Consider the following 16,351-nt stretch of genomic DNA (forward strand, 5'->3'; position numbering starts at 1 on the left):
GAACCTCTTACATACAATATTCCATCAGTGTGCAGATTGAGTATATGTTGTGATTCAGTAGTAGTAGGAGACCGCTGCCTGTTGTTTGTCTCCTTTTTTCCCCCAACGTGTTAACATTTTAATTAAATTAGCTCAGACTGGGTGACCACACTATAACCATTATGAAATTAATGAGAAATGCTAACTAAATATTAATCACAGATTATTACAATGCTGTCCATACACAAGTGGCTTGGAAATAAATGCTATCATATTACTAAAATATAGATTGTAAGTAATGCACTCAAGGATGATACGTTCTCTCTCAACAAAAATAAGAAAAGGACCAAAACTTGACAAAAGGTTTTGAGGGTTCCACACACTACAAGTGAATCAGGATATCGGTTATCTTCGACTCACCTGCTGATGGACACGTCACTGTGAGTGGGGCTGGGTGACAAATCAATCCCTCTCACTGATGGCTCTTCGTCACCGTCTCCATCCTCTACCTTGATCACTAAGCAGCTCTTTGATTCTGCAACTTGATCTGGGGGATGGAAAAATATATATCATCGTGTCAGAGATCCAGCAGAAATAAATCAGTGGAGAAATGACCTGTCAAAAGGGGCATGCATAAAATGAATGCCTCTGACAACCTGGTTTCCTTGGATTTTCACATATTCTTATTGTAAAAGCAGATTTGAGGCCCTGTTGGTGCTAACTGATACCTACCCTCTGACAGTGTCACACATGTTTCATATGCCTTTTTATTTGTATACTGTGTACAAATTTGCAACATGAAAGTGCATTAAGTTGTGTGTTTAGTTGGTAAAAATCACAATTAACTAAGTCCTAACATAACATTTCTGATGAATCAGAGAAAAGTACAAATTACACTGAAAGTATAAAAAAATCTATGTAACTGATTTTCAAGACTAAAAATTGCTGTTATAAATTATCAACATGCAAAATAATCTAAAAGCTGAGGTTTCTTAGTAGCGTTTTAACTCTTTCCACCCAACACCCCTCTCCATCTTTGCACTTCCTCTTTAGCATGTAGTAAATTGTTCCCTGCATTTCCACTTGTTCCCAGAACAAATGACAACACATCAACATTCATTACAGTTATTGATGTATCTTTATCCTCCCTTGCCTGATGCACACAACAGTGGAACACACAGTCATGTTGTGAATTTGGGAAGGATGGAACAATAAATTGATTACACTTACTCACAAAGCACTCCCACACACAACCAGCAGGGATTCACAACAGCTTTGTCGAGCTGCACTGCATGGCTAATTTTGCATGTTGTTAAAGAACAAACTCATCTCAAAGCAATTCATTTTTAATAGTTTTACTATAGGAAATGCTGTTTTGTAAAGACACAAGGTGAGTGTGCCACAGCTGGTTACCACTGGGAGCAGGTGACTTTTTCTAAAAGGTACCACAGACACTCCTGGGTAATGAGCATTGCAATACCTGCAGAGTCCGTCTTTTCTAGATCCTCTCCATCCACAATGACTTCCTGTTTGATACGAGTCTGCCTGGTTGTCTCTAGGCGACCGCGTACCTGGGCAATCAGGCGGGAAAAGTCACTGCTGTGCTGTTTCCCTGTGGGCAAAATAACATATATGGTGGGTTAAGTTTAGAAAAACAGAGTTTAAATGGCTTAAATGGTGTAACATTATGTGACAGTATCTAAGGTGTGTTCTAATTGTCAATATTTTTGAAGTGAACCTACATCTTGCCTTTTAAAGAAAGAAGGAACCCAACCCCAATAGTCTACTGTTGCTTGGGAAATCATGTATTAATATTTATAGTAAATGCACTCATTTTTCTTTGTGAGACAACAATATCTAACACGTCATGCCCATCAGATTCATAGTCTGACTTGGAGATGACAAGTTCCAACCTTGAAAGGTCGAATAGATTTGGGTAAAATACAAGGTTTTATCCATGAGCCTTAATATTTGAAGTGAAATACCACAGATACAATACAATAAATGCGCATCACGATGCTGACTGTGGGTGACTCAAACTCTAACGGCGACTGGACGCCACTCTGTTATTATGAGAGATTTTTTTTTTCTTACATAGTTTAGCCAATGCAGTAGCATTGTTCACACAAGCAAGTTTCACCTTAGCAAAACTTGTAAATTTACTGATGTTAAACATGACTCCTACTACTCATTCATACAGCTTATGGTAACATCTCATGGATCAGGTTAGTTTCATAGACATAAGGGATGCAGCTGCACATGCACACATAACTGTCCATGAGGCACTGCAAAATGCATATCACCTGGGTTAAAAAAAAAAACACTTCATTTTAACTGCATCATCGAACCATTTTGGTTTAAAGTAAAAATTAATGTTATATACCAAAGCTGTCCATTTCTAACATTTCATTAAACACAGTCTAGAGAAAAAGCAATGACACACCACCTCAGGTGTCTGAGAGATTGTTGTGAAAAATGTTTTGTTGTTATCTTTGTCAGTTACCAGAAAATCCAAATTCCAGTGGAGCAGATGAAACCTTATTACATGTGCGGTGAGGTGGGATGAATAGACTGGGACACTTGTAAATCAAACACAAATTACAAAATCAATACCAGTTAATAACTAGAACTAAATGGGTTGAACTGGGTTATCATCCCAGCTAGAAGGCAACAGTTAGGAAGCACATACAGCACACATATCAAACTTGTCAGAGGCTGGACTCATGACACATGATTTCCAGATTTTTCCTTGCGGTTACACTGGGTTATGAGCATGTTGTCTGAATGACCAGCAACTGAATGTATTAACAATAAAAGAACATGCTGTCGCATTAAGAAAAGGCTGCAGCCTCCCGTTGGATTTGGTATGTGCACGCCGTTTGTGCTGTTTCCACCTTCCTGTCTGCTCATTCACCATTCCCCATGCTGGCAGAGTGAGTCATCCACATCTTCCTCTGAATAAATCAAGAGGTTATCACAGCGGTGCTGCTATTTATAGAACCCTCCTCCTGTGCGTCACATCCATTTTTCAGCCACTTTAAAAGTTAGCTCTACAGAGTTATTTCCAACGGGGTTTTCATCTTGTTAAACCATGTCAACATGACTTCAGATAATGTTCTCTAATGCTGCTCTTCTTACTTGACCTCTGTGCCTAGAGGATAAGAACAAACACCTGGTCCTGATTTCTGTACATCTGTATGTGTCATAGCTCATGGTGAATGGAAAAACAACTTGTAGACAGATACTTAAATAGCCAACTAACCCTACATGTCATAATAACAAAGTCTTGGGTATTATTTACACTGAGGCAAAAACTCATCAGTTTTACATTTCCATCCCGCCTCTTGCTGCTAAATTACTCACTGAAGACACAGCAATTGTGTGTGTGTTTCTGTTTCTGGTAATGTGTTGTGGAAGGTATATGAGGCTGGCTCCAAATGGAGGGCTTCTAGACTGAATAAAGAAAGATTGAGATTATGGCTGGCTGACACACTGAATATGCAAAATCATAATGATGTTGCTGGAGACACAAAAATCTGTAATACTGTGAATATTGCCTATTCGGTTTCCAGAGCGGTCTCTACTTCTCCACTGCATTGCCATGCAACTATTACTCAACTTCTACAAAAATAACATCATGCAGTTTCTGTGATGGATTACCTCTCAAGCAAGACTCAGGTCTCTACTTGTGGATTTTCCTACTGAACTAGCTGCCAAGAAGTGGAAAAAATAAATCCATTAATTGGTGTGAAAGCCCATGGTCTGCTTTTGAAAACTGTCTTCACAGGCCAAAATTAAGATGCCCGCAGTGTACCTAATCTTTGGATAATTTCTGAGACCCAAACTTTTGCCCTGGATTGTTCTGCAGGTAATAATTCAGGGTATTTATTTAAAAAAAGGCCATTTAATAGTTTAACTAAGGAATTCCGACAGAGGATTCAAATCATCAAATAGGGTTTTGTACAGTATTTCAAAGCAAACATGGGCAGTCTAAAAGACCACCTCCACCTCCACTATCATCAGAAGAAATGAATAAACTTTGATGTAATAAAACATAAGAACAGAGTTCTTCTAAGGCACTGACTTCAATTCCTGCCCTTACCTCATGAGTACGAGTGTGAGAGCAAGACAAGGTTTATTTGTATAGCACCTTTCAAAAAAGGCAGTTCACAGAGCACTACATAAGGCAAAGAATAAATTAAAAGGAAAATCAAATATGAGAAGATGAACTGGAATTAAATAAAATACAAGAAACACAAAGGAATCAAACTTACAGTGTAGTTTCACGTTGTAATAGGTACATGAAGTTAGTTAGTGCAGTGGATGGTAAGCTGCAAATAATACAACCATGTTTGTATATGCACTGTTATTCTGTGTATGTTTGAGTACTTTAATAAGGGTTGTTTTTATCTTAATTATGGTTCTCTATGAAATATTCCTCTTTAGAGAACGCCTCAGATATTGAGCGATATTGTCTGACAAAAGTGAAAAGCTTAGTTATTTTTCCTAATTGAGACTCAACAGCAGAGCCCTCCTAAAGTCCTATAAGAGCCTCTGCGTGTACGACTCTAGTAGAACGAAAATCGCACCAAAGTGCTTTCCAATATCAGGTTTTTTGAGTACTGTGAAATATGTGGAAACAAAAAGGAGAAAGCAACATTACAAACCATTTTGCTGAACACAAAATTGGTTCATTCTACCCAAGTTCAAAATTCTTTCTACACAAGACAGCATTCATGTTTTTGCAACAGTTTTGGACACAGTTTTTTTTTATTACACCCACATGCTCACAGTACCACCTATTCCTTCTTTCCTCAGTGATTAAGTAAATATATTCATAAGATTTTAGAACTCTAAAATATAATGTAGTGTGTCCTTTTTCTAATCAACAATCTTCTTGATTTATGCTAAATTGACATTCTAAGGCTATACACAGAAGGTGAGAGGAGGGAAAATGAGACATGATGTTGACATTGTATTGACGGTCCTGACTTTTTTGATTTATTGCTCTGTGCCTATAGAATTTCTTTGGCAATTTTTGTTGTTTTTGTAGATGTAGTGAAGGCACTGTGGTGTTACACTGCACTTTGCTGTATTCTTTTTAAACCATTTAATAGTAGTAGTTATTTCCTCCTGAGCAGACAGCTTGGGGAGTCAGACCCCTGAGATGTCAACAAGTGACAACACAAAACAAACAAACAAAAAACAAACAACAAAAAACAAAAGATCACTTACTATAATTTGAATGCATCTCCTCAATTTCCTTCTCAGTTTGATTCTTTGTGAATACCATGACCTGCAAAAGGTTTGAATGGGCAAAAAATTATACATTAATCATCAATGAAAAAAGACTTGACAATAATGTATTACAACAACATTTACTGTGCAATTGCTTCATGTCAGCTTGGTATAAGCCAGCAATTTAAAACTGCTTTACTACTCTGATTACAAAGTGCTCAAAGGTAGCCTGTGGGTTTTTTTTTTTAAATTCAGTGTTTCTCAGCAAAATGCACTCTATCTGTTCTTAAGGCCTAACAGCACACAACACTGAATGAATTGCATATTTCACACTATAGCCGCCAACTATCAATACAGGGAAAACCCCCTCAACAAAACATTTGGTCTACACATACACCAGAGGCAAAAAATATTTAAGAAGAAAAATAATAATACAATTCAAACTCTAAAAATATCCCATTAAACACTTAGTACATACAGGTTTGGCTTTTCCCAGTTGGTTCCTGATCTTCTCATTGGCCTCCACCTCTTTGGCAATATCTTCAGCTGTTAACAGAGGAAAGAAAATCTTTTTTTACTCGTGAGATCACAAATATTGCCCATTAGATGAATCACAGTATCGAACACATGAAAGCTTTTGACCTATGAGGTCACTGTTCAACACTGAGGCATTCCTGGAAATGTCAGTAGGGGAAGGGAAAGAAAAAACCCGTGAAATGTGTCGGTCCATACGTGTTGCTGTATATGTTCATATGTTATCTATGGGAAAATAACTTTTATGCGGAAGTGAAATGTAATTCCCAGATGGATGTTTAATAGGTGTGAATTAAGAGATCTATGTTGATTCCATTTGATTTTGGCAGTTTCCATTATCGGCTTCATGTACACATTTGTTGGTGCATTAACTCATATATAAAACTTTTTGCAGAGCAGATTGCTTTGAGGAATGTAAAAGTGGGGCAAATCTCACAGCCCTGTATTATGTCAACAAGGAAACTGTGGCTACATACATGAAATAATTTAGTTAATTACAGTACCACTGTTGTGGTATAACAGGCCAAATATTCTCACCTGATTTTGGGTTTAGGGAATCACACTGGGCATTGTATATGTGGACAAACTCCTGGTGTCTTTTGATCAGCTGGTCTCGAGAGCCCTGCATTGAGAGGTGGCATTCCTTCAGCCTCCTCTTCAGCTCCTGCATGGAAAGTAAGTTGTACACCAGTTTGGCCATTGGGCGCCTCGCCTTGCCAAGGGAGCTGCAAAAGACAGGCTGAATAATTTACTTCAGTAATTAACAGATATTACTTGGTAATGCCTGATGGAGGCATTTTATGTGCTCAGCAGTAATAAACTTCTATGACTGTACTGAGTCCAAGTCTTGGACCTCATAAGCAGAAAATAATGATGCCACCTTTATCAGATACATCACACACAGTGTTCACATCAGCTGAGCTCATGGCAAAATTATGTTAACAAATGGGAGTTGCCATTTTTCAGCCTGGGCTTATGAGCCGTAGTCCTGTCACAATCACAGAAGCCAGTCAAATGTGTTTTTCAGCTTGTTTATTTTGTCTTTAGAATAAGACATAATTGTAAGTTATTATGGTTGATAGCAAGAGGAATCCTCTTCGTCTTGGCTAGCTACAGAAGACCAGACTATTAAAACCTCTGCAATTCATCTTTATGACACGAGGTCTACTCCAGATTAAGTGCTTTGCACTGTTACACAAATACAACCACTCATAAGAGAACCTCATAATTGCTACATGAGTCATTAATCACCCTGGAAAACCAAAGGCCATTCAAAAGGATCAGTCTCTCACATTATGTCAGACCCAGTCTTCGGCAAGATATGTAGCCATGTTGATGGTAATTGTATAATACTGGAATTCTGCCATTCTAAGCAAACAATACTTGATTAACACTTCTTAACCAGTGGAAAGAACAGACAGCACAAAAGAGCACCCATTAAGTCAACTAATGATACATCCTTTGGCTTATATTGTGAAGATCCGTAGTTAATACAATGTGTACATACAGTACTGTGCAAAGATTTAAGGCACTTTAGATGTTTAGCTTCTTATACATCATGCAATACCACTGGGGAGGCACCTGACTGGTCCCAAATTCATTCTGCAACATGACAATAACCCCAGATATGACTCCAGAACAACAAGAAAAGCAAACAGTCCTGCAACAGATGGTCTGGCCCTCACACAGCCCTGATCTCAACATCATAGATACCGTCTGGATATTAGCCCACATGAAGAGACAGAAGACACTGACAGCCTAAATCCACAGAACAACTGTGGCACACACTGCATGCAAGTGTGTCAAGATTTGGTGCTGTTCTAAAGACAAAGGGTGGTCGCACCAAATATTGGTTTGATTTAGGGGTTTTTTGTTTACTCCACTCAGTATGAAATTAACTGATAAATTTAAAAGAAAATCTTTGGCTTTATTTCTGAAAGTATCCTGATTTTGTTTCTGGAGCCTAAACCTTCTTCACAGCACTAAACTACATTTACTGAAAGCTACAGTCCAAAATTTTGGTGTGTAAACTTACTCACTGCCAAAGCCACAGGTTACATAGATCAATATCAAGTTTCATCTTTACATATCAAACACTGGAAGCAGGTGAATATTTTGTCTAGCTCCATTAATAATGAAAAGATATTTCTTCTTATTACATTACAGTCTTGCAATCCAGCCGCACCAACTGCAAATGTAAGTTGAGCCATTCCCAAACAGTCACACAATCCCTGGACAGACACATTATAAATAGGTTTTTAAGGAAGCTTCAGAGTCAGTGTGAACAGTCTCTGTGCCCAGTGGTTGTTGGCCCAAAAATGGCCCCAACACACAACTGCTCCTAAAACCTCAACATGTCCTTTTCACATTAAAAAAGAACCTGTCATCAACCTCAACCTTACAAACAGCAACACGCAGTACAAGCCTTCTCTCATCATTCTCTTCTTTTAAGTGTCTCTTACTTATGTAGAAGGGAGCTGTCATTTAAGTGAGCAGTTAAGTGGGTATTTTACCTTCTCAAGCTCTCTTTCTTCTCTCCACTGGTAAGACACGTATCCAGATGTTTGTTGATAAACTGCTGTGACACACTGACAGAACACACAGGGCACTCCACTGCAAAAAGATACAGAAGAGGACATTATTAGCATCTTATTAGAGAGAGGAGTCAGTTTTTGGTGATGAGAACCAAATTACACATTATCCACATTTACTGTAAATGTTACCACTGACTTTTGCATTTTGCATAGGACCACCTAAAATGTTAGATGTCACATTGTCCTTGAATGTAACAACACAAGTTTTTAAAACAGTTCCTGTTCACAACTCCATCAACACAAAACGACTTTGACACAGAAGCAGTGGTGGCCTATTGATCAGTGTAATGGATTTCCCATACCAAGCAAAATTAAAGATTCTGCAAAACTTTTTTTAATTCAAATAATAGAGGTCACACCACTCAGAGTCATCACACATCCTCCAGGAATGTCTCCCTGGGTAATTTGGGGGCACAGGGAGAGGATCCTCATCAGATTTTATTGGTGGGATGCAGAGGTGAAATAACAACAATAAAACCAGTGTAGGCTGACTAACTCCTGCCCTTGGTGCTGAATATTTGAACTATAAATTGGCTTTAAAACAATGTACACATCATTAATGTAATACTAATATTGTTATGTTCAGACAAGAAATATTTCCAGATAAGTTTCGGTTCAATGTCTGAATCTGTGAGACAGTAAACAAGTCAGTAAGATGGGGTGTATCATACTGAGTGATGAAGCATTCTTAACCAACAGGTAGAAAAGTTTCACCTTTGATTACGGGCTTTATGTCTTTTAATGGCGAGGCTGAGGAATGTGCCGTCTCCACCCTGGTGCTGATACTGTGTGAGGGCATGTCCTCCTGTTTGACTGACATCAAAACCTGGGCAGACTCCTCCTCCACATCCATCAGCTCTTCCTTCACAACCACTGGAAATTGAGCAGTTGTTGAATTTAGGTCAGCGTCATTTGCACTGTGGGTGCATGCAGTCTGTATTTTCCCCCGCTCAACACACCGAGAGACAGAACCATCTCTCTGGGTTTCTTTAGCAGGAGATGTTTTGGGCCTCTTTTGGAAAAAATGACTCAGAACGGAGCTGTTACACTTCTGGCCCCTCTCTCTGGGAGTTTTACATTTGACAGCTGAAGCTGGGGTCTTTGGTGATATTGGAGGAGAGTCAAAATTTGCTTTTGACAACTGTTGCCTGGAAAAAGAAAAAAGGCAAAATTCATGTGAATGAAAGTGTGTGCAGCATATGATTTAGACATGCAGACAGCCATGCCCCTTTTAAAAATTTGAATACACTCTAATATATACAGTGGCATGGTGTGTTTCTCTCAGAAATGATCTGCCTACAAAATAATGATCATTAACACAGAGGTGTAATTAAATAAAGCATATTATATAGGATAACAGACTTAAGGTTCTCTTGAAAAACATATTGAGCCTATAAAAAAAGAGAGTAGTATGTGCTGTTGACAGTAAAGTGAACCCTTTGACGGGAAACTGCACCTGTTCAACAATTATCTTCGTCCTTTTCAACTGAGCGAGAAAAAGTAGACACTTTGGCTACAGTCTTGGAAATGTGGAAGGCAAACAAATTGCAGCAGGGCCATTACTTGGTAATAAAATGGAACTAATGAGGTGTGTGATGTTCTGCTTTCCATATTTAAAACGTATCTGTGCTTACTGTCCCCATTAGAGCAAATTCATGTGCATGCACACATACATGCGCATTCACACGCACACACACACACACACACACACTAGCTAAAACTGTTTTGCGCAAGTTTAATGTGGAAAAACCTCCTCCCTCCCCAACACAGATCTTGAAGAAATATTGCTCTCCCCCTACCACTCATCTGTAACACTGCATACAACCAGGTGTGACTATTACTATTACTGCTCCACCAAATTTTTTTTACTGTTAAACTTTGTATTGCCACAAATTATTTTGAATTGTATAAGCGCAGTATATTTAAGGAGGGAGAGCAATACAAAAAAAGATGTATGAAAAAATATAGAAATCACAATGAGCTGCAAAGTTAAAAGTTGCTGGGTTCATAAATTTATGTAATATTGTCACTTCTGTAAATTTGTATCTAAATGTTTATTGCACTATTACTTAACCGCACTATTACTCAACACAACCTGTATAATTCAACTCGCACCCTACATTACAGCCATTGTATCTGTTTCTGCCTCATTTGAACAAACACATTTCTTCCATCACTTTCCAATGGTCCTAAACAATACTGTACCCAAGTAGTTTACTGGCTGTTGCCATAGAGATGACACCATCCAGGAGAACAAATCAGGCTATACATTTATAGTTGTTGAATATATCTAGTGCACTTTGTGTTTAAAATTATTAACAAACATTACACCATAGTTACACTGTGACAGTCAATCATGATTCAAACTGCTGTATGACTGCAGTCTGTAAATGATGGGAATAGACTCTGCTACAGGTGACAAAAACTCTACCATAAAAGACTCTTGAAGTCACCAAAGTAATTAAATTTTAAGCGTCTTTTTGTCAAGCAGTGAACAAAAAGAAGCACTCCTTTAAATAACATTCATCACTATATGACTGGTCCATAAAGACTGGGCAGTTAATTGAAATATCAATAGAAACATTTAACAATTTCAAGGAAAAGACAGCAAATGAGTGCCAATTCCACTATGACTGCCTTATTCCAGCACTGGCTCCATATTATAAAACACATTATATAGCTCCTTCCAAAATAACATTCAAGGTGTGCTTCAGCATGGCTTAGATGCATTTTAGGTGGAAAAAGGATGGGCTGGGGCTGATCTAAACACTCAGTTGAATATGATTGTATCCACAATTCATTAGGCTATTCATAATTAATGGACCAGGTCTTTCCGGGAGTTAAGAATGACACAGAAACTCCAAAAAGGTGTTTTTTAAAATCAATTAACACAAAATGAGACACGACACAGAAAAACCCATATCAAATGAAATAAAATCAAATAAAAAGTCTGATTTTCATAAATACAAGTGGGATACTACATGAGGGAATGAACTCAGGAGTTTAGGCATTTAATATATCTCAAGAGCCAAAAGTGAGTCAATACCATCTACTTGAATTACAAACACTAATTGTCCTGTCATATCGATTCCCCCTACAAATTGAAGGATGACCTTTTGTAATTAGAACTGAGTGCTGAGTACAAGGACAGATAGTATAGCACTTTTAAAGCTGGATGTTAATGACCTTAAATGCATGTTTGTTGACTCACACTCCTTTGAATACTCTCTGTGCCATGATTTCATAATGTCACTGTTTTGTCCAAACTGCACAATATACAGTATCTCAACTATTATTCAATCCTAAAATGGTTTGAAAAAAAAAAAAAACAGTACTTGAACAGCAGTGAGAAATGTTTACCAGCACATGTTTTGGCTTATTGTATTTAATACATATAAGATTAAATAAAAAATGAATGGAGTAACAAATGCCACACACTATAGTACATGGAAACACTGGTTAATTACAAAAGAGAATTGCTATGTTCAAGAAAACATGTACCATGTATCCACAACAGAAAAGGGCACTGTGCCCTCGCTGATTAAATAAACTTAATAGCAGCATATGTGATGTCTCAACGTACAAGCTCCACTTCTACCTCTACTGACTTCTGACTACTTTACACTGAGGACAAAAGCCAAATGTTTGTGGGTGTTAGTGGGCTTTTTGTCCAGTGTGAAAGGAGTTTAACTAAATGTGTTTACAGAAGGGGGAAAAAAGACTACATGGTAGCGGGTTACTGCAATAACATAAATGTGTGGCAGTACGATAACAGCTAATGGTTGGCTTGAGAAACAGGCTTCTAGTTTAATGGCAGTAAATAAGTGCCATAGGCCAACAGCCACTGAGTGCAGTGCTTTCACAGTGAGAAATGTGAGTGGCCCAATGACGGAAGCAATCCACAACAACTTGATGAAGTCTATGACAGAGAAAAGTCTTTAATTCAGTATAAATATTTCACAGAAAAGTAACTAATTCAAAACTGAACTGTTTGAGACAAGTCTATCGACACAAACAACAACAATTTGTGACAGAGTCACCTATCAAGGAATCCCATTTTTCAGACGCTCAATACTAGACAACAGGAAATTAAAAGACGGAGGAAAGAGCAGCTGCGCAAGCTACTCATTCACAACAGTGATGACAATCAGAGGGTCTACAGTTTGAAGGGAGACCTTTCAGAGCGTTGATAACTTTGAGGTGATTGATGGAGGGGGGAAACATCACAGCTTACTGACTGATAACAGCACCCAGATATTATATCAACATCAGCCCAGACACTGAAGACACAATTCAGATTATCTAAGTTTGAGGGGTTTTGTTTTATTTATTTTTCAGGCATGATGCCCTCTGATGAACAGAAAATGAACAAGAGTTCATCTAGTAAGCTTATTTTCCTGGAAAAATACAATAAGGCACCTTAAAACATGGATAAAACTCTGTTCATAGACCTTTATCTATTTCTGAAATATCAAGAGCAAAGCAAAATATTCATCCCTAAGGAGAAGTTTGTTCTGTTGTCATTTTATATCTTCTTCATTAAAAACAAACAAAAGAAGACTGAGAGGGATATAGAGTGGGTATAACATGATGAGAGACTTTTTTCTCCTTTCAGCTACGCTTGATATATCCTGCTGCTGCTGTAATGATGCAAATTCCCTCCCTGTGGGATTGATAAAGTTCATCTTATCTTATCTTCATCTTATCTTATGATCCTAAAAAATACACAGACAAATTATCTAAGGGCCTGGGGTGACTTACTGTACCTTGATATTGTATGTTTCAGTTTAAGTCTCTTTACAAAACAACTGTCAAACAACAGGAAAACAACTTAATATTTATCAGTCTGCCCAAGACAACCAATGACTGCAAGCATGTGGCTAGCTGCACCCATGTGGCCAGCACTACCCATAACAGGATAATCAATTTAGAGGAAATGTTTTTCCTTCACAGTGATGTGAAGTGTCACTGGAGAAAAATACCCTCAAATTTAAAGTACGAAGAAATTTCCTTTAGACTATCTCTGGACACTGCTGTCTACATCCTGCTGTAATGAAAAAATATCAGCCCTTGAGCTACTCAACACTAATATACGTGCAATACAAGGAGAACCTTGAATGACCTCAGCTGATGAAAACAGAATCCCCATTTGATTTACAGAAAATCCTTAAATAAGTGGCAGATTACTGGAGGGCAATTCTAAGTGTTTCTCCTATGCTGGTAAGTTGAAACAAACTGAAATTGGTTCCCTTGTGGACATAATGTAATCTTGTCAATAACAGCTGGATCCCCTAAAATCACCACAGCAATCGTTTGTCTCCTCAGTTCTTAGAAAACTATGACCATACAAATTGGACAGGTGCTTGGGTGGTGCGCCTATCCTCACAGTAAAAGGGGTTTTACATGGATTGGGTCTTATTTCCTCACCTGCCATTTTCACTATTCTTTTAGTCTACCTCTAAAGGCAGAAGAATTAAAAGTAATCACGCAACAAATAAAAACTATTGTACTCTGCATATGGCTGTGTCAAAAGAGATTGCTTAGATTATTGTTCCATATTTGTGCTGGTTTGAAAAAGGACACAAAATGCTTCATTTGACAGTGATAAATAAAAAGAGCCTTTCCTCACTTAAGACCAACATGCTGCAACATCAAGTAGTATCTTTGCTGACTTGTTTATGTAGACAAATGTGGTGAGAGCAATATTCATTGAATATTTTCACTGCTTACTCTGACTGCAGTTCCCTGAATTCAAAACCCAAAACAGCATTGTAGGTGTTGAAGTAAGCAATGCAGCTGCCTATATTTAATTTATTCCATAATTTACCCTGATAATGATGCAGTGTGCACTCAGGTCAGTTTGCAGAGAAAGTCCTGATACTTTTCAGACATACAAGTTATCACGTGATGTTCAGTTACCTTGCAGCTTGAAAGTTTGTGGCCAAGTCATCCAATATACGGTTGTTTCTTAGATCTTGTTCTGTTACTTGCTGAAAAAAAAAGAGAAGAGGCAAGATATGAAGGACACCTGCATTCTTTATCAAATTAATACAATTAATTACAGAGGATGGCTTGCGAATGGGCCAGCCTTAATGACGTTATGGCCCTGATGATTCTATGCAATTTGGGAGTATAATTATGCATTTGAGTAAAGTTCATACTTACTGTATTGCAAACTGGACACTGTAACTTGTAGGAAAGAAATTTTCTGATGCACAATGAGCAAACTGTAAAATGAAATGCAAACAGAATTTAGTTCATCTCTTAGGCAACTCTTTCACTGAAGTTGTTAGTATCAATGTATATTGAACACAAAATACATGAAATGATTTATTTCGTTTAATTCTCAGGTGTATTCAGTCCACATATAAAGAGGGTCTAGTGTGGCTCAACTGTAGCTGCTGATTGGAGTATAAGTGCACTAATATACAACACAAAGCAAAATACAGACACAAAAAAGCAAAGTCTACAGACACAAATAGATTCAGGAAGAGAAGCATCCTCTTAAGATTAAAATGCTTCGTCTAAAGCAGGGAACTCAAAGTTATCACAGTCAAGTTAAAGTGAATTTCAAAACTAACAATTGTATCTGTTGAAAGTCATCTTAGCTTTAATTTGTTTGTTTATACAAGTCACCTAATGGTCTTCCATTCATGCTGCTCTACTTGTTACTTACAGTTGTGAGAGCATTTTGTTATCATTGAAATGTTGAGGTAGTCAAAGCAAATTGGACACCGCAGCAGGGCATCAACACTCTGTAGATGAGAGAAACCACAGTGACCAAACACTCAATATAAAACAACTCAACTACTAACCACTTAAATATGAAACAAAACGCAGTGGAAAATAAAGTAGCATGGCAAGACATTTTCATAAAATATAATACCACAGATTGTGAATAACTACTTTTTTGGTGAATCTTAGGCAGTGTAAACATTCTCAACAGTGCAGTTAATCACATATTGTATTTAAATATTTTAAACTAAAAATAGCTCCTTTTTTTCCATTGTAACAAATTCTGACAAAATAAAATTGTTTCTACACAACCTCCACTCTGGAGTTGATCATTTTCCTTTCATAGTTTTGACTTTCATAGTCACAGTATGTGGCACTTTGCAGGTAAATCTCTTCCCGTGTGGTTTTATGTCTAAATGGTGTATTTCACAACATCCTGTTCTTGGTTACCTGTATGTATGTTTAGGTAATTGTTTGTTTTAGAGGGGTGATAGGTTTATGACTGTTCCCTTGAACGAACGATAAACGTCGAAAACATAACATATTCTGACTGGAAAGAGCTCTAATCTTACATTATATGCTAAGATCAATACTGATGTGAACTGCGGTAACCTAGCTGACCTTACTTCATTAGTAACGCTAATCACAAGTATATCTGCTGCATTTTATCAATGACGTTAGCAAATATTCCATTAGTAACTACTAGCAACGCATTCAGATGTAAATAAAAGAGCTGGATGAAGTTACCAGGCGTTAAATTGCTTTAGAAAAATAACGTCGCTAGTTAGGGTCCGAATGTATTCCTTGGATGCAAGCTGTTGGTGTTTTCATTTAGCTACGAGCTAGCAGCCACCTTGTTAGCAAAAATAGGTACACTCAAAAAGAAATGCAACACTTACTTTCAGGCATGCAAGGCCAGGTGGTAAATCCGCTTCGATCTGAAAGGCCATGTCTCATAAACAAAGAGCAGTTATCTGAAGAAGTTACAAAAGTTTTAGTCGCGGCGTTCTGTAACCAAAGTCCCGCTCGAATGGATACAGGACACCTCTTACGTCATTTGACGACTTCCGCTGAATTAGAGTTCCAGATTTGTTTGGTTCATGCACGGATGTAAACAATGCGTCCGCGGGCTAGATCATATGGAGCTGCATTAGGACTCACTCATTCAGTGTTTCTTTAAGTTATGTTGTATCAGAGGGAGCTTTAATGTCAACACCTGGAGACATAATTGCACTTTTTTTATTGCATTTTTTTAATTGTGAATTTGAATA

At 37.7% G+C, this 16,351-nt stretch overlaps 1 protein-coding gene across 4 annotated transcripts in view; it reads right to left on the reverse strand.

Annotated features, from left to right (window-relative positions):
- rad18 (RAD18 E3 ubiquitin protein ligase) overlaps nucleotides 1-16,133 on the reverse strand; it is a 51,118-nt gene extending 34,985 nt beyond the window's left edge. For all 4 annotated transcript variants that reach the window (XR_007814236.1, XR_007814235.1, XM_018681309.2 and 1 more), the window contains exons 1-11: nucleotides 15,980-16,133; nucleotides 15,022-15,100; nucleotides 14,511-14,572; nucleotides 14,265-14,335; nucleotides 9,060-9,493; nucleotides 8,265-8,364; nucleotides 6,289-6,476; nucleotides 5,696-5,763; nucleotides 5,215-5,275; nucleotides 1,460-1,591; nucleotides 400-526 (exon numbers count right to left, since the gene is read on the reverse strand). Coding sequence is in view for 2 of the 4 variants with exons in the window: in XM_018681309.2 (XP_018536825.1) it covers nucleotides 400-526; nucleotides 1,460-1,591; nucleotides 5,215-5,275; nucleotides 5,696-5,763; nucleotides 6,289-6,476; nucleotides 8,265-8,364; nucleotides 9,060-9,493; nucleotides 14,265-14,335; nucleotides 14,511-14,572; nucleotides 15,022-15,100; nucleotides 15,980-16,030 (1,373 nt within the window). In the remaining 2 variants the exon portion in view is untranslated. The remainder of the gene's footprint in view (nucleotides 1-399; nucleotides 527-1,459; nucleotides 1,592-5,214; nucleotides 5,276-5,695; nucleotides 5,764-6,288; nucleotides 6,477-8,264; nucleotides 8,365-9,059; nucleotides 9,494-14,264; nucleotides 14,336-14,510; nucleotides 14,573-15,021; nucleotides 15,101-15,979) is intronic.
- Nucleotides 16,134-16,351: the final 218 nt, after the last annotated feature.

Source organism: Lates calcarifer, linkage group LG12 (assembly GCF_001640805.2).
Source record: "Lates calcarifer isolate ASB-BC8 linkage group LG12, TLL_Latcal_v3, whole genome shotgun sequence".
NCBI classification, from domain to species: domain Eukaryota; kingdom Metazoa; phylum Chordata; class Actinopteri; family Centropomidae; genus Lates; species Lates calcarifer.